Source organism: Rana temporaria, chromosome 1, assembly GCF_905171775.1.
Source record: "Rana temporaria chromosome 1, aRanTem1.1, whole genome shotgun sequence".
Lineage (NCBI taxonomy): Eukaryota > Metazoa > Chordata > Amphibia > Anura > Ranidae > Rana > Rana temporaria.
In genome coordinates, this window is record NC_053489.1 from 205,841,357 (window position 1) to 205,867,724 (window position 26,368).

Sequence of the window (26,368 nt, forward strand, 5' to 3'; positions counted from 1 at the left end):
TTAGGAGGTTTTACATTACTTCCTGTCCTTCTGACAGTTTGTTTCCCCATTAGAGAGATTTCCAATCCATGCTAGTCCTGACTGGAAATGATGAGAAATCGCTCCAACGTAAATACAGACTGCAGCGTTAACCTGTTAGGGGAATCTGTCTTTTTTTCCCCCCCAACTCTTATTTAAAAAAAACTGCTTTGGTTTAAAGCAGTGATCTCCAAACTGCGGCCCAGGGGCCAGATGCGGCCCTTTGCTTGCTTTTATCCAGCCCGTGGGCCACTATTTCATTCACTGATACCAACAATGGGGCATAGTTTCTCCTGCTGACACCAACAATGGGGCCAATGACCTAAACAATGGGTCACAATTCTTCCCAATGACACCAACGATGGGACACAATTCCTCACAATGACACCAACAATGGGGCACCATTTTTCTCAATGACACCAACAATGGGACCCAGCAACTGGGCACAGTTACTCCCACTGAAACAATGGGGCGTTTATTTTTCCCACTGATGTCTGGACCTTTTTGACTCCCACTGACCACTGTCTGGCCCTCGTAAACTCTGAAGGACATTAAACTAGCCCTTTGCTTAGAAAGTTTGGAGACCCCTGGCTTAAAGGAAAGGGCTATTGTGCATAAATTGGTCTTCAGTAAGTGGTTTATGGTCCTTGTAAAATAAACGTACACTTTTTGGTAGAATGGCAAAACATATATAAAAGGGTGTATAGCGTTTGGCAATATTTCCCAACATCAGATTTTTGCTTTTAGCAAGCATGGAGAAGGAAACTACCTATTACAAGTTTGTTGCCCAGTTTTCTGACCACTGATTCGAGCGCTGCACATCAAAGCTGCATAACTGGCAATATTTCATGCATATTTGTCAACCTTATCAGTAGCTTTGACGTGAAATGTATTTATAATGTAACTCCAGGTTTGTTAACATGTACAAAAGTATGCTGCTTAGAAATCGACACGGGACACCTTCTAGAAGGATAAAAGCAGCATTTTGGATAGAAGGCACACTTTTGTTGGAATGTATTTTTCGGTCACCCCAAAAATAGAAAAGAAAACCACCTTCTCCTTCTTCTTTTTTTTCTTTTTCTTTTTTTTTTTTTTTTTAACAATCCCAATTTGTTCTTCCTTCAGTCTGTCACATTTGCCTCACACTTACTCAGCTCAGGAGTTTTACTGCTGAAGGTTCAGCTTGATGATCCGTCGCATATAAAAATGCCCTCAGAGAAATGGAGGAAGGAAATTATCAGGCAGAAGGAGCAGTCTGTCATACTTTTAGTTGTACGAACTGTAATGGATTTTTTTCCATAGTGTACATTTGCATTAATTATCAGTACAAATTGCTGCTCATGCACTGACTGCGCCTCACTGGCCTTATTAACATTTAATTTGTCAGATATTATATGTCCTGCAACACTTTTCTGAGTTGTAAGTTTGTGGTTTTTAGTAGGCGTTTAGGATTCATCAACCAAAAATATTCCTGCAGGGCAGCCAATTAAAATAGTAAAATTTGTTAACTTAAAACTGGTTACTTTGGGTTGCTTAAAGTGTATCTATAGGCATTTAGGTCTGGATAGGTAAAAGTTTATTTTTTATTGTCTGTTAACCCATTTGGGATATAGCCCCCCCCCCCCTTTTTTTTCCTGGTAAAATCCACAGTTGTCATATGGACACTTATAGGTAGATTCAGAAAGAGTTAGGCCGGCTTATCAGTAGATAAGCCGACCTAACTCAGAATCTACGCCGACTTATGTTTAAGTGTATTCTCAATCAGAGATACACTTAAACATATCTAAGATACGACAGCTTGCGCCGTCCTATCTTAGGTTGCAATATTTCAGATGGCCGCTAGGTGGCGCTTCCATTGTGGCCGGCGTAGGATATGTAAATTAGTAGATACGCCGATTCACGAACTTACGCCCGGCCGACGCAGTACTTTTACGCAGTTTACGTTAGAGATAGGCCGCCTAACGTTAGAGCTAGGCCCTAGTTGGAATAGTAATGTTAAGTATGGCCGCCGTTCCCATGTCGAAATTCGAAATTTTTACGTTGTTTGCGCAAGTCGTCCGTGAATCGGGATTTACGTCGTTTACATCCACGTCTAAATCAATAGGCCCGTGCAGCGTACGTAGCCGCAATGCACACTGGGAAATATAGGCATGCGCAGTTAAAAAAAACAAACGTCAAAAACGTAAGGTCAAGCCCCATTAACATAAAACACGCCCCCTTACACACATTTGAATTAGGCGCCCTTACGCCCGCCCGCTTTAGGCTACGCCGCCGTAACTTAGCAGGCAAGTACATTGTGAATCATGTACTTGCCTTGCTAACTTACGGCGGCGTAGCTTAAATGCCTTAAGCTACGCCGCCACAAAGTAGCGGCAACGTACCTGAATCTAGGCATTAGTGATAAGTGGAATTGAGTCTTACTTTGGAGAGTTTTAATCTTGCTTCCTATTGCATCTTCAAGACAAAACGGAAAGCAATATCTACTCAATGTGACAGATGGAAAAATAACAAAACGGGGTTTTAAACATTACCTTTACGATTCAAAACTATAAGACTGCAGAGATTGTGTAGGGACTGCAGGAAAATCCTGTTTTACCTCTGATGGGTGTTAGTGTAGAGTAGTATGACCTTTTCTTTCTGCATCCACACTGGGACATCAGATTCGGCCTTGGTAAGTATAGCACTGTTAAATTGCACGTATTATCCCTAGCACACCTTTCGCAACACGCAGGTCCTGTGTTCTCCTTTGTAGAAGAAATAACTCGTTTGCAGCACTGTCTATCAGGCTGTTGGCTGATGTACAACATTTATAATTTATCAAATTCTGCTTTCCTATATCATGTCATGAATAATATTGCTTGAGGTAGAGTAGTAGCATATGCAGTGTGAAAGATAATTAGCAATTCTTAGGTAATACACCACGCAAACACATTTCTCACAGCTAAATGTAGCAAATCATTATAGACAGTAGCATTCTTATTACAGATATTACTCTACCTTATGGCCCTCTAACATTCTGTATAAGTTAATTTAATAAGAACTCTATTCTGTCTTTCAGTGGTCAACCTATATCCGTGCTACAGTCCGCAAAGAAAGAGGCTTACCGGTGCTTGTGGAACTGCTTCAGTCAGATTCAGACAAAGTGGTTAGAGCTGTGGCTATAGCTCTGAGGAATCTTTCTATGGACAGACGCAACAAAGACTTAATTGGTGAGTCCCTTTTTTTATTGCATGTCAATTTCAAAAGGTAATATTGTGTTTTATTTTTTTTAACCTTTATTCCCTCTTGCCTACCAATGTACATTTTTAAACATCCCCTATTCAACGGGATAAAGCAATCTTGGTGTGGAAAAGTGCAACCAGCGATTTTAGTTTTCATGTAAAAATAACTCTGGTGGTGTCTCTAGAGCTGGCTTCTTCACTTTTATGGTGCTCTGAAAGTGCACTCTCTGCTGCTGGCACCCATGGAGATTTCCCGTTCTGATTTCTTTTGCAACAAATTAACCCAGCAGCAATATACATTACATCACTTCTGGTTTCAGGGATGTCATTCTTCAGTTATTGTAGCTGTGTGCTTGATTAGTTTCAGTTGAGGGCAGGGGAGACATTGGGGATCTAACTGACCCCTCATGTCTTTTTAAAGAGGATCAGTCACCTGACCATGCTATCACATAGGAGGCTTGTTGGCCTCCTTGTGATAGCAGTAAAGTTAAATGGATAAAAAAAAAAATTGCAATCAACTAATAAAAAATTGAAAGCACCTTCATCATCCCTATACACAGCCTAGAGCTAAGGGATTAGAGATTTTTCCCCGTTGCGATTTTGACAAAGTATTTCCCGATCTATGCAGAGATGGAATGCATTAAAGCATTTGTTAACCCAAAAATAAATAATTCTCTTTGCTCTCAGCCGTCAAAAGAAAAAGAGAAAAAATCCTGCAGCCTGCCAAGTATCACAACATTCTTTAGCAGTGGAACGAAGTCTAAACATTGTAACAATTTGTCTTTTACATCAAAGGAATACACTTCCGTGTGTAAATTAGGAAAGTTTAAACACTAAACCTTTTTCTGAATTTTTTTGTTTTCAAGTTCAAATTATTTTTTTGGGCTGCAAGAGTCGTGAGAAAATCGTGATCTTTAGTCTAAAAAAATTATTCTCATTTTGGCCAGAATCGCGCAGCTCCAACACACTTTAATGCAAGAATGCATCATGCATGTGTATAAAAATGTAGATTTAACCACACATGGGAGGTATTTCTGCAAATGTCAGAGTGAAAGCAGTAATTTTAGGGCCATAATTTGTGCTTAACTCTAAAGGGATCACCTGTAAAGGTTTTAAAGGGGTTGTAAAGGTTTTTTTTTTTTTCTAAATTGGTTCCTTTTAAGCTAGTGCATTGTTGGTTCTCTTACCTTTTCTTTCGATTTCTCTTCTAAATGTTTTGTCTGAATTTCTCACTTCCTGTTTCTCCTCAGTAAGCTTTCCACCACCATCCGAGCGGTGGAAAGTCAGTCATAACAGTTTACTGAACAGCTTACTGAGGAGAAACAGGAAGTGAGAAATTCAGACAAAGAAAAAAAAAACATTTAGAACCCCTTTTAAGTACTATAGTTTTTTGCAATTTCACGAGAATGCGCAATTTTAGGATTATCCATTTACATTTTGCAAACCTATATTTTACTAAAATATTAGGTATAATTTTGTTTACACTAAAATTCATGTCAGTGTATTGTTTCTGTAAATATGCCTTTGATAAACAGCTGCGCAAATATCTTTTGACCTAATACAACTAATCAGCTACAACTATTTTATTCTCCAGGATCTGTCTTGCAAACAATGCAGGTACATGGCAATGTTGTTTGTATTGCACACACCTTGCCACTGGTCACCTACTGTATATACTTTGATTCCTGCTATAATTTCCCTTGCTAGACTTTTATCTGAGTGGGGGATGCAGGGCATTTGACTTTTAGCATGGTTACTTTAATTTATTGCTTGGTGGAGACCTAAATTGTCCTAAAGAATATAATCAGGTCAATCTGTAGAATCTCTGAAATTTGGTCTCAGGTTTGGAGGTCCATTTCTCTTTAGTGATGGTGCTGATCAGCTAGACTTTGCAAAATATGTCAAAATGCCTCTCAATTAACATGTTTTCTAACTTTCCACCTCCTGTATTACTGGATCACATATACAAAGACTAAACTATATATGACGCTTCTGGTAACTTTCGTTTTCAGATCTAAATTTAGTATGTTTTCTATGGGTATCATCTTATGTAGTGTTCTATCACGTCTTATTTTTCAGTATGTATATTATAGAGCAGCCTTCATTAGAATTTATTTTTGTGTAAGTATATAAAACTGCAAGGTATGGTTCAAGGAATAATAAATGAGATTTCAGCCATGGCTTGGGCCATTGATGCATTTGTCTGTGCCCTTCACAGAGATGAAAAGCTCTGGTTTCTAAGCAAAAATATAGAAACCAGAGCTGAAATGTCTAAATATTTGAAACTGGAAAAAATGGAGATTCCCCCAAGGTGGGGCTTTTAAGGCAACAGTAGTTCAAATAGTCACGGTAGATACAAAAATATATAGTAGTTTAATAATGACAGAAAATATGATAAACATATATAACACAGTAGTTTAAAAACAACACATATTGGGGTGTAACTTGAAAAGAGTAGAGAGTCCACAGTATGAATACAGGGCCCAACGCGTTTCGGGTTTCCTTCTTCAGGGGCCGAAGTATATGTGGAGTCACAAAGTCTAATAAACAACTTTTCTAGAAAAAACAAACAAATAACAATGTATTGAAAATAATAACATACAATGGAGAAATTAGCAAAATACATATCAAAATGGCACAGATTAGAAAACATCATACCACCCAAGACGCTTCAACGGCTCAGCACACCCCTAGATGGAACATCGCGATCAGGACGCATAAAAAACCTCAGATGGTGAAGAGAGGAATGAGGACTGGCATCCTATATCGATCACAATGTAGCAAGACCTTTGGCCCGAAGTGTCACAGCGTAAAAAGGTTTAGGTTATTTTATTTTTACCTGTCCCAAAAAAAATATTTGAAACTGGTGGGCTTGGGAAGGGAGTATTTCTGAAATCATTGTTATATAATTTTGGTAAATATTTAATCTGGTAATTCAGGCTGCAGTGGCTGGAATATTCATCTACAATAATTTAGCATATTGTATGGTAAGTCGCAACTAAATATCTTTATGTGAAATTTCGATTTTGGTGCAACAGGATTGAACAGTCTAGAGATGTACCATTGTCCAGTTACCTCCACACTTGTTGGTTCTCCAATTTGCAGTATTTCAGAACAGAACTGTCACCGAACAAGCTTCTTTATTACAGGTCTAGAAATGGCATAAAATGGTAGTCTTCAGAGTTTCATACCATGAGTTATAAACCAATGTAATAGTGATTTTATTTGAAAATGAATCTGGTCTGAAGTGTATAAAGACTTTAGTGATCTATTACAGTAATGCTGTTAATAATGACATCTTCTTCTACCTCAGGCAATTATGCCATGGGTCAATTGGTGCGAAACTTGCCCGGGGGACAGCAGCGTCCTGCCAAGAACTTGGAAGAAGACACTGTGGTAGCTGTGCTTAATACCATCCATGAGATAGTCACAGACAGCTCAGAAAATGCACGCTCTCTCATCCAGACACAGGGAATTGAAAAACTGATCACAATTAACAAATCAAGGTAATCAGACTGCATGCTTATGCTAGATATTCAAATGATTTTTAACAGCAGTGGGAACACAAGCTATTCAGTATTGAGAACCATTTTAGAATGAAGAGTGCAGTATCTGGTTAGATACTTTTATATAACCAATAGTGGATTTTCTGGTTCTTGATCTTCCAGATCTTAAACTCTTGTCTAAGTATGTTTATAAAACACTGTATATTAATTTGGGACTATACCTAATATAAGAAAACATTGGACTTTCTAGTGGCAGCATTTTAAAGCATATGTCAACCCAAAATAAAATAAATAAATGGATCCTGCTCCTTTAAAGCATGTTATGACACAGTGCTGGTGCTGTGTCATTTGGACACATGTAACACCTTAAAAACCTGGCTGATCCTGCCAGTTCCTCCCCACCCCTATGTAAACTGACCACGATAATCTTGGCTGCTGAGCCTATAACACTGTGGTCAGTTTGCATGCCTCCGTCATCCGCAGCCTGATGTCTCTTCTCTCTGCTCTCGTGTCCTCCTCCCCCCTCACCTTCCTGCCTGTAGCCCCCCCCCCTCTGCTGCTGCTTTAATAACATGTCTTGCTTCATATAATCTGCTCTGTCTTCTAAGGATAGATGTCCCCCTGTGTGTGTATGTTGTGTTGTATAAAAAAAAAAGCTGAATATACCTTATCTGTGAGCGCTGATCAGCAGTCACATGACGTGCCAGCTCTCTCAGCCTCTCCTCCTCCCCTCTAGACTGAGGTCAGTGGAGGAATATTGGCCCTTCCCGCTGCATCTGTCAGACGGGTAGGGGAGAGATGTACCACGTGACCGCTGATCAGCGGTCACAGTTTAGGTATATACAGTTTTTTTTTATATATAAGGGATGTCAATGTGCAATTTAAAGTAGCTATCACTCAAAAAGTGTTTACCACATTCAAACTTATATTAAATGACAAACAGTGCTGCGCTACTAAATGGTTAAATGATGCATGTGTTCATCAACAAATTAACAATGATTATATATACGGTACATGAAATAAAATGTCCATGTATATGAGACGTGCATAAATAAATTCCACAGAAGAAACTATCCGCCACTATGTGTAAATATTTCCAAAAGTGCTCGTACTCGCCTCCACCTGAGTTTTAAGCAGCTCACCTAAAATTTTGATCCCTGTTTCACCAGCGGGACAAAAACAGCATTTCCCCTCTGGGGATATTAGAACAGGCTTGATGCTGGCACTTCTAGTCCTCAATCTCTCTCACTTCCTTTATCTGGCTCTATGAGCCCCACTACCTCTCATTAGTCAACGGATATGTGGAAAAGAATGGCAGACTCTAGTGCTCTCTGTATAACAAATTTTTATTCCCATAAAAAGCGGAGTATAATACTCACAACTATAGCACAAGCCTTGCTAGCTGTACAGACATAAAATCATAGGATACGAGATGGCCGTGATGTGTTGTCATCACATAGGCTCCGCCCCTATACGTGTTGTGTCAAGGTGTAGACTTCTTCAGTAGGGGTCAAGGCTGGGTCCCCTACGGAAGAAGTCTATGCCTTGACATAACATGTATAGCAGGGATATTCAATTAGCGGACCTCCAGCTGTTGCAGAACTACAAGTCCCATGAGGCATAGCAAGACTCTGACAGCCACAAGCATGACACCCAGAGGCAGAGGCATGATGGGACTTGTAGTTTTGCAACATCTGGAGGTCCGCTAATTGCATATCCCTGATGTATAGGTTCGGAGGCTACATGCTGACGTCACATATCGGCCAACTGCTGTTTTTGACCCAGTGGTGAAACGGGGGTCAAAATTTTGAGATGACCAGCCTTAAACTCGTGGAAACGAGCACTTTTGGAAATATTTGCACATAGTGGTGGATCGTTTCTTCTGTGGCATTTTATTTATGCGCATGTCTCCTATATATAGACTTTTTACTTCATGTATACTTTATCATTGTTAATTGAGGAACACATGCATCGTTTAGCCATTTAGTAGCGTAGAACGGTTTGTGATTTAGTATGTAGAATGATATCTGCTGTTGAGAAAGACTTTAAATAAGTTAGACATTTCACAAATTATTCATTAATATTTATAAACTTCTCTGTTAAAATGTGTAGTAGTTTCTTCTCTAGGGTACACACCACATGTGTTTGTGAGCATTGCATAGCAAGTTTTATGTATGCCATCCTTTGTGTTGTTGGTTCCCTGATAACAATGTTTCTTCTCCTGTCATCTTATTCAGTCAGTCCCCAAGAGAGGTGAAGGCTGCCTCCCATGTCCTACAAATGATATGGAGCTACAAGGAACTTCGAAGCGCTCTTCAGAAAGAAGGGTGGAACAAGGCAAACTTTCAGGTATGGCCTTCAGATCTCTTAATTACCCAGTATTCTGTGTGTGCGGGTGTGCAATAATGGTTACCTGGAGGTTTATTCATCCCAATTCAATTTAAAATCCATGCTTCCCGTTCTACATATACTGTGTAAAGTGTAACATATATCCCTGCCCAGCAGATGTTACTGGGCTGTGCTTTTAGTAACGATAAGCCTGGGTTATGTTCTGCATTTTCACTGTGATCCTTTTTCATTCAGCCTTTGTAATGCTGGGCTGAAAACTAAAACAAGCTGCACATTACATTTTCTATTTGCTACCCTGCTTCATAAAGACTACATTTAAAACACAAGGTAAGAGGAGAAAACCTGAACACTTTCCGGGAATGAGTGTGCTAGGTATTTGCACATTGACTGCTCACTAAACGGAAGGGGCGGTTGAGGTCACTGTGTTGATTTGTACCACGTAGTGTTGGACTGTAAAGCTTGGTGCTTTACACACGAAGGACATGGTGTCCTCACATTCTGTGAACTCTATAGTCAGCATATTCCCCTCTCTGCTTGACGTGTGTGAAATACTGTTGGCTGATGCCTATAAATCAAGTGGCTGCCAATGCCGCATCCACCTAAAAAGCCACTTGAGAATGACATCAAAGCAACTACCATTTTAGGAAGGAGATCGGAAAGGCAACCTTCCTGACTCATTTTTGTCTAGCTACAGCTTATCCTAGTTATGTATTGGTATACTTCATTAATACAGTATCTTAGCCTTGCCATACACTGTGAAAATTTGCATGATTCCCCCATCAACACTCAACACAGACAGTGTTGACAGGAAAATAGGCAATCGCCTGAGAAGACGATGATTATTGGTTGCGGCTATAGCCGCTGCTAGCAATAATCGCAAGCGAATACGGCAGGCTGTACCAAAGTTTATCGATCAATTTGGTACATTCAGCCTGTCCATGAATGGTTTGAACCTGCCGATATTCGAACCATGTACGGCCGGCCTTAGTGTGTAAATACATTGCTTAATATATTTGATGTTCAATTTACTGGTGATCTTTCCCTTTGTGCCAGATGATTTCAAAGCAGCCAATAAAGACAATAGTTTTGTGATAATCTGCTACTTGTTTACATTTTACCGAGAGAGTAATGTGAGGATATTCGGCATCCTGCTGTTTATCATTGTCTTGCTCTTCTTTTAATAAACTGTGCAGCACGAGGCGTGTTGCATCATATAAGCTTTTCAGTCTCAGAGGGCATCTTTATCAGATGGAGACTTGCCTTCAGATATTCATAACCAAGGCACAATTTGGCCCACTATCAGTGTTTTCTCAGAGGCAACATTTAGAATGTTATTACGGTGGGGAAGCTACTATTATATTCTTCAGTGCCGCACAGGATTAGAATGGTTTACTTTGCTCACAAGCAAGATGGTGCTATAAAGCATTTTGTCTTCATGCTGTGTACAGGCTGAAGTGTGTACACAGCCGGCTTCTTACTCTAAGGCTCACAGTGTGGTCTAAATCTCATTCTTATCCATCCATCACTCTGAAGCAAGACATGTTAATACAGAATTTCCTTTGTATGAATTGGGATATGGAATATATTATTTAAAAAATAACTTGTACCTAAACGGAACATAAATTCTGAATCCTATATACAGTTTATTAATAGGCAAGTGCAGTTCCTCTTGAGCCTGAGATCAAAACCCATATTTACTGACTATATGCTATGCTACGTTATATCTTGTACAGGGTAAAGTGGGATTTTTCTCATTTACACTAACTTCCCACCTTTGACCTGCTACTTGTGGTTTTCTTTGGTTTACAACCAATGGGTCCACAAAGGTTGTGTGGGCTTAAAGTGTTTGTAACCCTAAAAAAAAAAAAAAAATAGATCCTCTTCCTTTAAAGCATGAACAGCAGAATAGTGCTTAAGCTTTTTCATTTGGCCCCCTGCATCACCTGCAATACCTGGCTGATCCTGCCTGGTTCTGCCTCTTCCCCCCCCCCCCCCCTGTAAACTGAACACAGGTTATCATGGCTGCTGAGCCCTGACACCGTGGTTATTTTACGTGCCCCTGTCAATCGCAGCTCTCCTCTGTCCTCCTCCCCACTCCCCTCCCTGCCTGTCGGCTCCGACTGCTGCTATCATTTCTGAGTGTCATTTCTACAATCCCCTCTATTACATTAACTGAAGTCAAACAAATATAGTGAAGATAAAGGCCTGCTTCCACTATATCTGTGCTATGGGCTAAAAGGAATTCATAACCGAAAACTTATGATTTAAATGTTACCATTTGTCATTTAATGAAAAAGATTTTGTCAGCAGCCGCATAAAATACAAAACATCAACAATTTATAGTAAATTAAAATAAGCAATAAAATTCTTATCAATTACTACAGCAGCGCTAGTTGTCACTCAAGACTGTGACCCCTCTTTCCTATGACCATGCATAGAAGGAAATGTTATTAAGATGAATGGACATAAGCAAGAGTCCAGTGAAAGAAGTGCTCTATAAAGAATGGTGAGTTCTCCGCTGCAGGTGACATCACTCCACCCTTCAGGCTTCTCCCGTGTCAATCTCCCCTCATGGGTATCTACTCACCAAAAGGTAGAGTTCAACAAGCTCTGAACCTCTGCTCCATCCAACTTCCTCCAATTCCAAAGCCTGTAGTTGATCAGCACGCTATGCTCCTAATATCCACTGGTTGTAAGAGCACAAAAAAGACTGGAGATGGTGTAATACCGCTTTAAGTCTTTATTCCACAAACTGCATCATTCAGCTTCTTGACCTTATTAGCAGCATTAATTTAAAAGATCGTTAAAACAACAATCAAGCAGCCAGGCTGATTCCTAGCTCACAGTGTGATACCAGCATGTGTCAGTCCCGTCCCCCGTAGATAGACAAAGTTTTGTTTCAGCACACTGGAGCGCAGCTGGAACGCAGGGCAAATGAACTGAAGTGCCCAATTTTATGTGATTTTGTAAAAATATACCGTTCCATACTGGATTTCTGAGCACGGCTCGGCATTAATGTGACTGACCGACCGCCTCTCTCCTCTCCTTTTTCCAGCTGACATCAGCGGGGGTTTTTCGGCCCCTATCGATGTAGCTGTCAGAATGGGAGAGGAGAGAGAGAGCCGGTCCCGTGAGTGCCGAGCGTGGCACAGAAATCTAATATAGAACCGCTTATTTTTACAAAACGTGTAAGCTGCTGTAACTTGTAGCACTGTACACTTTACTAATAAAACTATTATTGGGAGGACAAGTTGCTGGCTCTTCACCTCATACTTTCATGCGATCCACAGATGGCCGCTCTAGCTTGACAGAAGTCTATCGAACGATCGAATCCTGACGAGCTGACTTGTTAGAAAAAAAATCTCGGATCGGCCTCTGCAGCCAGTGGGGAGAGTCCCTGCTGTTACAATACATTGTCTCAGCAGAGCGGATTACGTTTGTTCCCTTTTTTTTTTTTTCATACAGCCCGTTGGCTGAATGAAAACAAAAAGTATATATGGCCAGCCTTGGCAGATGGCAGGAACAATTTGTAGCAAAGTATGCTCGTTACTTCCTGTTTATAAATCAATTTTAATTAATTATTGTAATGTTTTTCAGTCTGCCACATCAACATTGCCTAAGGGATCGAAAGGTAATGGGAAATCTGGATTTGATGACAGTACACTTCCTCTGGTGGATAAAAGCCAAAGTGAGTACTTTCCCTGATAGGTGGCAGCTAACTGTGAATTTATGGTGTGTGTGTGTGTGTATGTGTATATGTGTATATGTGTATATGTGTGTGTGTGTATATATATATATGTATGTATGTATGTATATATATATATATATATATATATATATATGTGTATGTATATGTATATGTATATATATATATGTATATATATATATATATATATATACACAATTTGGTATATACTTCATAATAACCCTTAGATACCTTGTTTATCCCATAACAGCCTCTTGCTGGTGTAAATATGCAATCTGTGTTTCATTTGAGCTAGTATCATTTTACCAAGTCTTGCCCAGTAAGGCGACACTATGGGTAAAAAAAAGCTAAAGCTCGGTCATGCACGTCTGGGGAACCCATAAGAGCTCTCATTCCTGCCAACGGGTTAGAGCAGTTATACTTAAAAGTTTACCAGAAACTACTAAAATCTTATACTGATTGATGAATAATAAATATAAAATATCAATGATCATAAAAATGCTTGTAAAACGTACAGGCTGTAGAATAGTCTTTCTGAATAAACCTTTTCTTGCATTGCAGCAAACAAGAAGTCTGGGAGCCGTGACATGATCCCCATGGGTGAGCTCGGTCCTGGTAAGGAAACAATAAACTGTGACCCCCAATCCTTTTCGCTTGATGTTCAGTCTTAGAAAAAACAATTAACATAGAAATGTTGGAGCTGTTAGCACTGACTTGTTTTCAAAGACTGTCAATCTCATCTTCTCCTCACTGCTCTGGAAAAAGTATAGATACAGTTGGATGAGTATGACTCCAGCCCCAGTGCTTCCATCTTCAAACACAACGAAGTGATGGCAGCTTCCATATTTCTGTCCAGATTCTTTTAAAGAGGAATGTCGGTCAAATAAAAAAATGGAGCGCTGCTTTAAGACTTTTCTTACTTTACAGTTGCCCGTTAATACTTTTACCACCGTTTCTTCCATTAGGAGAGCAGCTAATGTGCGGTCAAGTGTCTGACACCTTGAGAAATGTTGTGCCTGTCACAACTCCTTTACTGTATCTTGATAACTCTGAACAGGGTTAGGTGCTTTAGGACAATAGATTTTTTTTTTTTAACTGGTTCAGACCCACTCTGTCCCCCTATGGGTCCTATTTATAATGCGTCCCCTTTTTGAGGCACAGGGACCATTTAAATACTTGTTATTTAAGAATGTTTTTCCCCCAAAAAAAAATCGGAATTCATCTTGCAGTCAGAGCAGCATCCTTTTTATATATTTTTTTATTTTTTAAGGACAAGCTGCATTAACTCAAGCTAACAAGACTAAAATTGTGCATATAAAGTGCTTAACCATTTTTTAAGTATCTGAACCACAGAATTTAAGAACTTTGAAATCGAGGCAAAGCATGCTTTAAGAAAAGTGAAATATGCATATTAGAGGATATGTGCACTATCTCTGTCCATTGCTGCGGAGATCTTTTGCTTGGCCTTGCTGTTCCTGTGCAGCAGCCCTGGTTCAAATCTCCCCAGTCCTGCACTGAGCTCCCTGCCTATTCATACTTCAGGTCCAGACATTCTGTTGGCAACATGTAAAAATTTTGGAGTTTCAGAAGTCTTAGGCCAGCCGAGATTTTAACCGTATGTGGGCAGGCTGAATGTATCAAGTTTATCGATCAACTTTGATACATCCAGCCTGCTGTATTTACTTGTGATTATCGCTAGCAGCTGCTATAGCCGGTAGTAATCATGGGCTTCCCCCGCCGGGAGAGCACAATGGCTTGGTGGGAGGGATTCCCCTGTCGGCACTGTCTGTGTTGATGGGGAAATTGTGCAAAACTTGCCTGGTCTAAAGCCTGCCTTAGTTTCTCAAGCACAGAGCTCAGTTAAGGACTGAAAAGCAAGACTATACATTGCCAAGCAGACCACACAACAAAGGTTTTTTAGGTAGCTGCAGTTTAGGTACACTTAACCACTTGCTTACTGGGCACATAAACCCCCTTCGTGCCCAGGTGAAATTTCAGCTTCCGGCACTGCGTCGCTTTAACCAACATTTGCGCGGTCGTGCGACGTGGCTCCCAAACAAAATTGACGTCCTTTTTTTCCCACAAATAGAGCTTTATTTTGGTGGTATTTGATCACCTCTGCGGTTTTTATTTTTTGCGCTATAAACAAAAAAAGAGCGACAATTTCAAAAAAATATATATATTTTTTACTTGTTGCTGTAATAAATATCCCAATTTTTTTTTTTAAAAACTATTTTTTGTCTCAGTTAAGGCCGATCCGTATTTTTCGACGTATTTTTGTAAAAAAAAAAAATCGCAATAAGCGACTGGTTTGCACAAAAGTTATAGCGCCTACAAAATGGGGAACAGAATTATGATTTTTTATTTATTTTTTTTACTAGTAATGGCGGCGATCTGCGATTTTTATTGGGACTGCGATATTGCGGCGGACGTATCGGACACTTTTGACACAAATTTGGGACCATTTACATTTATACAGCGATCAGTGCTATAAAAATGCACTAATTACTGTATAAATGTGACTGGCAGGGAAGGGGTTAACACTAGGGGGTGAGGAAGGGGTTAAATGTGTATCCTGGGTGTGTTCTTACTGTGTGGGGGGAGGGGGGTGACTGGGGAAGGTGACCGATGCTGTGTCCCTATGTACAAGGGACAAAGATCGGTCTCCTCTCCTCTGACAGCACGTGGAGCTCTGTGTTTACACACAGAGCTCCACGTCCCTGCTGTGTTACCGACGATCGCGTGTACCCGGCGGACATCGCGGCCGCCAGGTACACGCATCGGCTCTTCAGCGATGCGCCGGGACAGTGTTTACCCGCTGGGCGTCCCCCAGAGGCGCGTGCGGGTAATGCACTTTAAAAGACGTCCAAAGACGTCCACTTGGCACTTGAGAGCCGCGCTGTTGACGTCTTTTGTCAATAGCGCGGGTCTCAAGTGGTTAAAGTATAACTAAAGGCAACACAGTATTGGCTTCAGTTCTACTTTAACCTATTACAATCATGCTCAGTTTATTAGAGGGCAGCTGCACCAAGTGCCCTTCTCCTTTAATGCACTATATAGTGTGATGTGCACCTGGAACTGTACTGAAGCCTTATGTAGCTTTTAAGAGTTGGACCAGGCCTAAATGACAGTGGGACTTTGTTTTGTGACTCCAATGCATTTGAGTTAATTTGCTTTAAACAAAACTTGAACTAGTTTTCCTCCTTCTATTAGATGGCTATTCCACTATTGACCACAGGGACAAGGAACGCAAGTACAGGTCAAATGAAAACATGGGAGATCTATCAGAAAAGGAGCCCTTGAAGGTATTTTGGCAATGAGAAGAGAATAAGAGTGGCTGTGTGTAGCAGTCTGTGTATTGGTCAGGGAGAGTGATCTGTTCTTGCAAATATATTCTAAATCATAAGCATGAATCAAAAACCTAAAAAAAAGATGGTTCTTCTTGATGTCTGAATGTATATGATTCTGTGATTACTCAATAACCAATTTGACATTTCCATAACTTGCTAACTTACTAGATCTATTGGCAGGGCTTTTGCCACAAGGACTTATGGACCATTGGTAATATAGCTTGTGAGGGCAGCACCAAGCCACAAAATATACAAACTTTCTTCATCTGGCCTTTCCTAGAAGTTTCTGGACAAATTCAGCCAAAAGAAGCAGTGGGTTAGACCTCACTGTGAAATAATACATTGTAGTTCTACAAATTAAGCAGATGGCTTGCTTCTTGCAGAAGGGTTGTCTTGTTTTACTTAATGCATACGCCACCTAAGGTAGTGGAACTTGTGCAAAATGCCATTATTATTTAGCTTTCATCTAGGTCACTGTGATATTTAACTATAGGTCTATCTCTTCATTTAACTCTCATTGAAGTAGAATCTGGAGCAGCCAGCATCTGGAGCAGCTGTGCATGGCAACCAAGCCAATTCTATGTTTGTTTTTCAAACTGAATAAGCTGTAGATAAAAGCGGATTGGTTGCCATGCACAGCTGCTCCAGATTCTGTCTTCTCCAATATGGATAAATTCACACTCTCAGTGTACATGATAAAGCAAGGCAAGCTTCCTGATGTATTCTGTATGTTGGCCACTAGGTGGTGCCATGTAATCGAACTTATGAATGTTATTGCTTGTAACCTGTAATTTTTATTATATCTACTGAATTGGCCATTTCAGAGGAAAAATTTGATGGCCTTAAAATAGTGACGTGGATTTTTTATTTTTTTTAAATACATTACCCAATCTTTTTTATGCACACGTTTCTCATAAATATCATTACTTACAAAGTAGCACGTATAACTTTTTTTTTCTTTTCTTTATCTTTTAAATACTATGATGTCATACATTAATACATTTTTTAGGCCTTTTTTGAATACACATTCCCTATTTGTCACGTTTTAACATAAAACAAACTACTGTTGGTAATCTTAGACCAACGCAAATTAAGCATGGCTTGAAGAAAAAAAATGTGTGCATCATAGAGGAAATACTATTATAAATTAAGCTGGGTATACCAGTGTTTAGCGCATATAGTGTGTGTATAAAATGTGTTCTAATCCTCCTCTAAGTCACAACAATAGACAAACACATGCTTAATTAAGCATGTCTTTTATAAACACATTCTTTAAACATTCACAATGCTGGAGGAAAAATTAAAGCCTGCTGAATGTGCTCAAGTTGATTGATCAATCAACATGGTTACAAAAAGCCTGTCGGCACTTTCATGCGGTTTTTGCCAGCGGCTACAGATGCTAGCAATAATCACTGTGTGTTTTTCCATTGGGGACAGTTTCCACTGATACCCCCCCCCCCCCCCGGTTCTATTACTGGTTTAAAGGGGTTGTTAAGGCAGTGCTCACAATCTCTGCCAGCCCCTCTGCGAGGATAACACGGAGGAAGGGCCTTAGATCTCCCTCTCACATCTGCCGGGCAGTCACATGACCTCCCTCTGTAGTAAATAAATCGGAGGAGGAAAACGACATGAGGTCTCATGACCTCTGATGGGCAAAGAAATTGGGAGTTTAGAAGATGAATTTAAAAAAACAACATATACTACATGTTATCCTAGCATGAATTTTTATACTGACTAGAAAGGGAGAGCAGAGAGGAGAGGTATGGGTGACGGAGGCACGTAAACTGACCACAGTGTCAGGGTTCAGCAGCCATGATAAACCGTGGTCTGTTTACGGGGGGAGGGCAGGATCAGCCAGGTTTTTTAGGTGATAGAAGGGGCCAAATTACACAGCACAAGCACTGAGCTGGTCATTTTAAGGAACAGGATCATTTTTTTTTATTTAGGATTGCTGTCTGCCATTTGAAGCTTAGTAGAAGTTGGGTGATGCAGCAGGACAATGACCCTTGGCGTCAAAGTAAATCCATCACAGACTGGCTTCAGAAAAAAATAAAGGCACCATTTGGAGTGGCCCAGTCATATCCCAGACCGTAACCCCATAGATGCTGTGGAATGGCCTCAAAAGGGATGTTCACACCAGCCATCCTTCAAATGTTTGAGCTGAAGCAGTTTTGTTAAGAGGAATGGTCAGAAATTCCTCCTGAACGTTGTACTGGTCTGATCCAGAGTTGCCAAAACTGGTCGTTGCTACCAAAGAAAGTTTGACCACCTATTAACGACAAGGGTTCACTAACTTTTTCCTCCGGCACCGAATGTTTAATGGGTGAGACATGTTAGTTGTTTGCGTGCTATCAGCTTAAAGAGGATCTTCAGTCCCCCCCCAAAAAAAAACACTTAGCAGCTACAAATACTGTGGTGACTTTTTTAATATTAGTAAATTTACCTGTCCAGGGATCCAGCACAGTCCTGAACTAGGCTAAATCTTCACCGGTCTATGGGGCCCGGTGCCAGCATGTTTTCTAAAGGAAGATGGCTGTTCGAAGACTGCTTCCCACTGCGCGTGCGCGACCTGTACTGCACTTTGTGAATGGCCACGACACATCATAGGTCTCAGAAGGCTGTGGGCAAAGAGGGGGGCTGAACTTTCTTTCCGATTGCCTAGGTGATCCGAGTGGGTACTTGTCAAAACCAGGTACCCGCTACCCAAAAAAAAGGTCCCAAGTATAGTAGAGGAGCGGAGAGGCGGTAAAGCTAATGTTTCCCGTCTGGGTGAAGTTTCGCTTTAGGCTCCTTGTGTTTGTCTATTATGCCTTAGTTGAGCATCGGATCACATTTTATTGCAAATTGTTTTTTTTTTTTTAAAACCTGGATACTAAGGCTGAGATGTTTTAAAGGCAAAAGCTACAGGGATGTCATCTTATTCCTCATTTCGCTACCAGCAAGTCACTAACCTGAAACTAGTATACTGTACATAAAAGTAAGATTTTTTTTTTTAGATTCTACTGACTGCATACTTGTTCCAGGTCATAAGTCTAAAAAAAAATTGAACTCCCATCTGTCATGCCTATTCCAGGTCATTGACTCACTGGACAGTAAAAAAATAGATTATGCTGAGTTTGTACATCCAGCTGTGAAAGTTCCTTATCTCTGTTCTCACAGGTATCTTTCAACATGTAAAAAGGGGGTGTGGTGAATTTGGCATTACATTGGTTTTAGACCATCCATACACAGAGCGAGTTTCTTTCCTTCAACCATGGGTTGCAGGAAAGAAATTTGCTTGATTTTCACCATCAACACAGACAGTGTTTGATGCAGAAATCCCTTTTGCCAGGCCATCCCTGACAGGAAAAGACCGTGATTATCGCTAGCAGCTAAGGAAGTCACTAGCAATAATCGCAAGAGAATTGAGCAGGCTGGTTTGTACCCAAGTTGCTCAATCAACTTGGTGCATTGAGCCTACCCACTAACTGTTCGAATCTCGGTCGGTTCAGCAGGATTCAAGCTGTGTATGGCTGGCCTAAGTTGAAAGTAGTCTGTAAACTCTCTTGCAATTCTGGTCACAGTTGTGACTCCTACCACACTGTTTCTTACATCCCTGACCTACAGTTTAATGGTCTTTTATGTTTTATCTTTTTAAGTCATATCACCTCTGGTTTAGGCCCCTTTCACACCTGCGGACCGTATGTCCGCTTTTTCATTCATTCGTTTGCGGATGAAAAAGGGACATACATTGGTCCCTATGAGATTGCGGGTGTCAGCGGATGAACATCGGCTGACACCCGATCTCGTCCACCTCCGCAAAGATCCGATTCTGCAGACGGAAGAAAACCCTATTTCTTTCTCGTACATCACGGGACACAGAGCGGCATATTCATTACTATGTGGGTTATATGGAGTACCTTCAGGTGATGGACACTGGCAATCTCAAACAGGAAGTGCCCCTCCCTATATAACCCCCTCCCATAGGAGGAGTACCTCAGTTTTTTCGCCAGTGTCTTAGGTGTTGGTCATGGTTTAGCTTTGCCTCCACATCCTTGGGATCAAGGCAGGCTAACCGGATCTGTCCAACGGCCTCAGTGCTAAAGTGGACAGTATCCGGACCCCAAAGCCATGGGGTTTGCCCATAACGCTTCTCTTTTTAGAGAGCTGGACCCTGGGCCCAGGACTTAGAACCTTGGGTATCTAAAGCTCCTGTTTGCCAGGGTGCTATATGGGCCCAGGACAGTGGCTCCTTCATAGGAACCCAGGGCCTGAAGGTCTAGACGCCACCCACGGAGATGGGGGAAGATTGGACCTCTTGCTGTGCAAAAGTCCTGCGGCATGGAGCAGGTAAGTATTGGGGAGCCTGCGGAACTTGGTTCTTAGCAGATTCCCTGGAGGGGGGTGCACAGGGGGTCATGCCTGGGTATGCTCTGCATTGGCAAGGAATCACTATGTCTATGGTCAGAGACAGGATGATTCAAATCTTTTTCCCCCAGTGATAGGTGTCCTCCCTGGTAAGTGTTGTTTAGCTGGGTCTGCTGCGCTAGGTGTGGGATCTCTGTGAAATACAGGAGCCGTGTTTCCCATGCTAAGAGGAGGTCTGTGACCTACCTGAGGGCTTACCTGCCTGGGTGCTGCGCCGCTCCGTCCTCCTCCATGTGCGATGGCCCCCGCCGACGGGCGCGCACGTGCCCGAGATATGAACGTTTTTTCGCGCCATTGGCTGGGGTGGGGGCGCATCCCTGTGGGCGGCGATTTACATAAAGGAAGGGGAGGCCCTTCCATTAGCTGCCAAAAGCTCAGTGTCTTCCTGAGTTAGAGAGGAGGAGGACGCAGAGCGGAGCTCGCTGAGGACACCCAGTGGCGGAAGGAAAGATTACAGTCTTTTTCTAAAGAATAGGCTGTCAAACCTACAGATAGGTTTCTTTTTCCTTTTTTTCAACAGATGGCTATTGGCAATACTTATTAGGAGACAGAGTATTTTTCTTTTCCTCTTCAAAAAAAAAAAAAGAGATATAAAAAAAAAGAAAAAAAAAAGAAGAAGAAAAAGGGAAAGAACTTCTGATCTCCCTTCTCAGTTTGGGCGTTAGTCTCTATCGTTCCCAAACTGGCAGATCCCCTTAGCTACGTCTGTGGCTGGGTGATAGCAGGTGTACCTCGGTATTGTACCATGGCTTCTGGGTCAGAGGGTACAAAGGGTGGGGATTCCCCCGCAAAATCCGAGGGCTCAGACACGGCTATGCCGCTGCTCTCCCCACAGGACATATCAGGGCACGCCCTGATGGGACCTGGGGGATCTGGTGCTGGGGCTGGTCCAGTTCAGTCCAACCCCGGCTTTGTCACTGAGAGGGTGCTTGCTGTTTCTTTAGGAGAACTAGAGAAAAGAATGGCAAAAAGGATAGCTAAGGCTATATCGGGTAGAAAGCGGACTAGGTCTCCGTCACCCGAGCAGGAACCCTCAGACTCAGAGATCCTTTCCCTAGGGGAATTGGATAATCCTGACGTTTTGGACCAGGGTGGTTCAGAGATCGAGGATCCGGATACTGAGGAGTCTAGTTCAACCTCCCAAGGGGAAAGTTTGTGGGTTCAAGCTTTAACGGACATGGTCCATGAGGCATTTAAGTTACCCATACCAGAACCTCAAGTATCGGCGGTTTCAGCTTTAGGCTCATTAAGAGCGCCTCAAAGCAACGCAGTTTTTCCGGTCCATCCTCTACTCGAGGATGTCATATTTCAGGATTGGATCAAGCCAGATAGTCTTTTTACCACCTAAAAAATTCTGTTTTATATCCTATGGAGGAGAAATTCTCCAAAAGGTGGGCGCCCCTGGCGGTGGACGCAGCCATCTCCTGTGTGAACAGATCTTTAACTTGCCCTGTAGAAAACTTACAGGTGTTTAAGGATCCGGTTGATAAACGCTTGGAAACATTACTTAAGGCCTCCTTTACTTCAGCAGGGGCGATAGTTCAGCCCGCTGTGGCTGCTATTGGAGTTGCCCAAGCATTATCAGATAAAACTAAGCAAATGCTTAAACTTATCCCTGCCCAACAGGCAGAGGAATTTTCGGATATACCCAGGGCTATACGCTTTACGGTGGATGCTATCAAAGACTCCATCCAGCAGGCGTCACGTTTATCCTTATTTCTAATCCATATGAGAAGGCTCTTATGGTTGAAGAATTGGGAGGCTGAGCCCCCGTGCAAAAAACTCCTGGTAGGGTTTCCCTTCCATGGAGGACGTCTCTTCGGAGAAGATCTGGATAGATATATTCAGACTATATCAAGCGGCAAAAGCACTCTCTTGCCAGTCAAGAAGAAGGCCCGAGGGCCCGCATTTAAGCGCCAGCCCTCCCCGGGGCAGGGGCCCTCTAATACCAAACAGTATCGACGGCCTCCTGCAAGATCAGGATTTAACAATAAGCCGCAGGGCCAAGCCACGGGGGGCAAGAAGCAGTGGTACCGCAAACCTGCGAAGCCAGCCCCCAAGTCGGCCTTATGAAGGGGCGCCCCCACCCACGATGGTGGGGGGAAGGCTGCGTCTCTTTGCAGAGGTTTGGGAGGCCAGCATTCCCGACTGCTGGGTACGGTCTTCCGTGACCACGGGCTACAAACTAGAATTTCTAAAATTCCCTCCTCCTCATTACCAGGAGTCAAGAGTACCAGGCGACCCTGTGAAAAGAGCCGCATTGATGGCGGCATTGAATCATCTGCTATGCCAGAAGGTGATAGAGGTACCAGTCCGGGAACAGGGATTGGGGTTCTACTCCAACCTGTTAATCATCCCAAAGCCCAACGGCGATGTCAGGCCAATCTTGGACTTAAAGGGAGTAAATGCGTACCTAAAGGTCCGCTCATTCCGGATGGAAACTATTCGGTCAGCTGTCGCCGTGCTCCAGAAGGACGACTTCATGGCGTCCATAGACATAAAGGATGCTTACCTTCATGTGCCAATTTTTCAGCCACATCAAGTATTTCTACGCTTCGCGTGGCTCAGCGTCATTTCCAATTTGTGGCGCTCCCCTTCGGGTTGGCTACGGCCCCCCGGGTATTCACGAAGGTCCTAGCCCCAATCCTAGCCAATCTAAGGACCCAAGGGGTCACGGTCCTGGCTTACCTGGACGACCTCTTGGTCGTAGACCACTCGTCTCCTGGCCTGGAACGAGCAGTGGCCCTCACGGTTCAGTACCTCGAGAGGTTCGGCTGGGTCCTAAATCGAGACAAGTCAGCATTCCTGCCCACAAGGCAGCTGGAATATCTCGGCATGAGATTGGATACAGAACAACAGAAGGTGTTCCTACCCCTATTAAAGGTCAAGGCCATCAAAGAGCTAATACAAATAGTTCTAAGAAAGAAAAGGCCAACTGTTCGCCTATGTATGCGACTACTAGGCAAGATGGTGGCCACATTCGAGGCGGTTCCGTACGCTCAGAGCCACACTCGCATCCTGCAGGCAGCCATCCTGTCAGCATGGAGCAAGAGGCCTCAGGCCTTAGAAATTCCTTTGCCACTCTCACCAAGAGTGCGGCAAAGTCTATCTTGGTGGTTAAACCCTCAGCATCTCCTGAAGGGAAAGACTTTCAGTCCTGTGACCTGGAAGATAGTAACCACAGACGCCAGCCTGATGGGCTGGGGAGCAATTTTGGATGGTTGCACTCGCCAGGGCACTTGGGCAGCGGCAGAGAAGCAGTTGCCCATGAATATCTTGGAGCTCAGAGCTGCTCGACTAGCCCTCAGGGCTTGGACGTCCAAACTACAGGGGTTCCCGGTGAGAATACAATCGGACAATGCCACGGCGGTGGCATATATAAATCACCAAGGGGGAACCAAGAGTCAAGCCGCTCAGAAAGAAGTGAGCTTGATTTTCTTGTGGGCAGAAGCCCATGTGCCCTGCATATCGGCTATATTCATTCCCGGAGTGGACAACCTACAGGCCGACCTTTATAAGTCGCCAGACTCTGTTGCCGGGGGAGTGGTCTCTGCATCCACAGGTCTTTCAGACACTCTGCCAGAAATGGGGAGTGCCGGACGTGGATATCATGGCATCGAGACTGAACAAGAAGCTAGACAGGTTCATGTCCCGCACAAGGGATCCCAGGGCCTGCGGAACCGATGCGTTAGTTTGCCCTTGGCATCAGTTCAAACTTCTTTATGCTTTTCCCCCGCTCCAGTTACTACCCCGCCTGCTGCGCAGGATCAGGGTGGAGCACATACCAGTTATCCTGGTAGCTCCAGCATGGCCCAGAAGGGCATGGTATTCACTAATCCTGAAGATGGTAGTGGGAGACCCTTGGACTCTTCCTCTACGGCCAGACCTGCTATCGCAAGGTCCGATCCTCCACCCTGCCTTACGGCATCTAAATTTGACGGCCTGGAAGCTGAATCCCTGATTCTCAGGGGTAGAGGTCTGTCTCAGAAAGTAATCTCTACCCTAATCAGAGCCAGGAAACCGGTCTCTAGGGTGATTTATTACAGGGTCTGGAAGGCCTATGTAGGCTGGTGTGAGTCCAAGCGATGGCTTTCTCGCAAATTTACCATTGATAAAGTATTAAGTTTTCTCCAGCTAGGAGTGGATAAAGGACTGGCATTAAGCACAATCAAGGGACAGATTTCAGCTTTGTCAGTGTGGTTTCAGCGGCCGCTGGCCACCCACTCGCTGGTTAAGACCTTCATTCAAGGGGTCTTACGTATTAATCCTCCAGTTAAATCCCCGCTTTGTCCGTGGGATTTAAATCTTGTTCTGTCAAGTTTACAGAAACAACCTTTTGAGCCGTTGGCTGAAATTCCTTTGGTTTTACTGACAAGGAAGTTAGTATTTTTGGTCGCCATAGTTTCCGCCAGAAGAGTAGCGGAACTGGCAGCCTTATCCTGTAAGGAACCATATCTTATTTTTCATAAGGACAAGGTCGTTCTCCGCCCTCATCCTTCCTTCCTACCAAAGGTTATATCCAGTTTTCATCTAAACCAGGATTTGGTATTACCATCCTTCTTTCCTAAACCTACTTCCAGAAAGGAAGGGTTGCTGCATACCTTGGATATTGTCAGGGCCATGAAGGCCTATCTTAAAGCTACAGAGAAGATCCGGAAAACAGACGTGTTGTTCATTTTACCGGATGGGCCCAAAAAGGGGCAGGCAGCTGCAAAATCCACCATCTCGAGGTGGATTAAACAGTTAATCACTCAGGCCTACGGCTTGAAGGGGTTGCCTCCTCCGTTATCATTAAAGGCTCATTCTACTAGGGCCATGGGCGCCTCCTGGGCAGCACACCACCAGATCTCTATGGCTCAAGTTTGCAAGGCGGCAACCTGGTCTTCTGTCCACACGTTTACAAAGTTCTACCAGTTGGACGTAAGAAGGAATACTGATACAGCCTTTGGGCAGGCAGTGCTGCGGGCTGCAGTTTGAGACCCTCGGATTCCGGGGGCTCCCTTTTGAGTAAAATTTAAAATTATTTTTTCTCAACTAAGTTGGATTTATTATGATTTAAGTATATCTCTAAATTAAATCCTTTTGTCTTGGGAAGATGTCTCCCTCCCCTCATTGTAAGCATTGCTTTGGGACATCCCACATAGTAATGAATATGCCGCTCTGTGTCCCGTGATGTACGAGAAAGAAAAAGGGATTTTTTATACAGCTTACCTGTAAAAAAAAATTCTTGGAGTACATCACGGGACACAGAGATCCCACCCCTCTTATGGGGACCATTTTGGGAGGCATACTGCTTGCTACAAAACTGAGGTACTCCTCCTATGGGAGGGGGTTATATAGGGAGGGGCACTTCCTGTTTGAGATTGCCAGTGTCCATCACCTGAAGGTACTCCATATAACCCACATAGTAATGAATATGCCGCTCTGTGTCCCGTGATGTACTCCAAGAAAAGGATTTTACAGGTAAGCTGTATTAAAAATCCCTTTTTTTCCTTCCCTCACCTGATCGGATGAACACAGACATACATACGGTCTGTGTTCATCTGATCCCCCCATAGGGGAGAGCGGAGAAAAGATAGGGTGGTCCCTGCACAGTGTGCGCCCTGTCCGCCCTGTCATCCGCCGGCTCAGCGGGGATCAACGGAGCGATCCCCGCTGAGCATACGGAGGCGGATCATTACCGCCCCGTGTGAAAGGGGCCTTACTTCTTAAACCAGACCTAAATTGTAAAGTTGTAAATAAATTTGAGCGCAAACTGGCATATTGTAAGATCCTGGGGGGAAAAAAATAGTTGTTTGAACTAAACATAAA

At 42.8% G+C, this 26,368-nt stretch overlaps 1 protein-coding gene across 4 annotated transcripts in view; it reads left to right on the forward strand.

Moving 5' to 3' along the window:
• The window catches only part of ARVCF (ARVCF delta catenin family member), a 422,733-nt gene that overhangs the window by 388,758 nt on the left and 7,607 nt on the right, over positions 1-26,368 (forward strand). For all 4 annotated transcript variants that reach the window (XM_040347904.1, XM_040347914.1, XM_040347907.1 and 1 more), the window contains 6 exons: positions 3,077-3,227; positions 6,553-6,745; positions 8,983-9,094; positions 12,692-12,782; positions 13,362-13,415; positions 16,014-16,105. In XM_040347904.1, the coding sequence (XP_040203838.1) occupies positions 3,077-3,227; positions 6,553-6,745; positions 8,983-9,094; positions 12,692-12,782; positions 13,362-13,415; positions 16,014-16,105 (693 nt within the window). The remainder of the gene's footprint in view (positions 1-3,076; positions 3,228-6,552; positions 6,746-8,982; positions 9,095-12,691; positions 12,783-13,361; positions 13,416-16,013; positions 16,106-26,368) is intronic.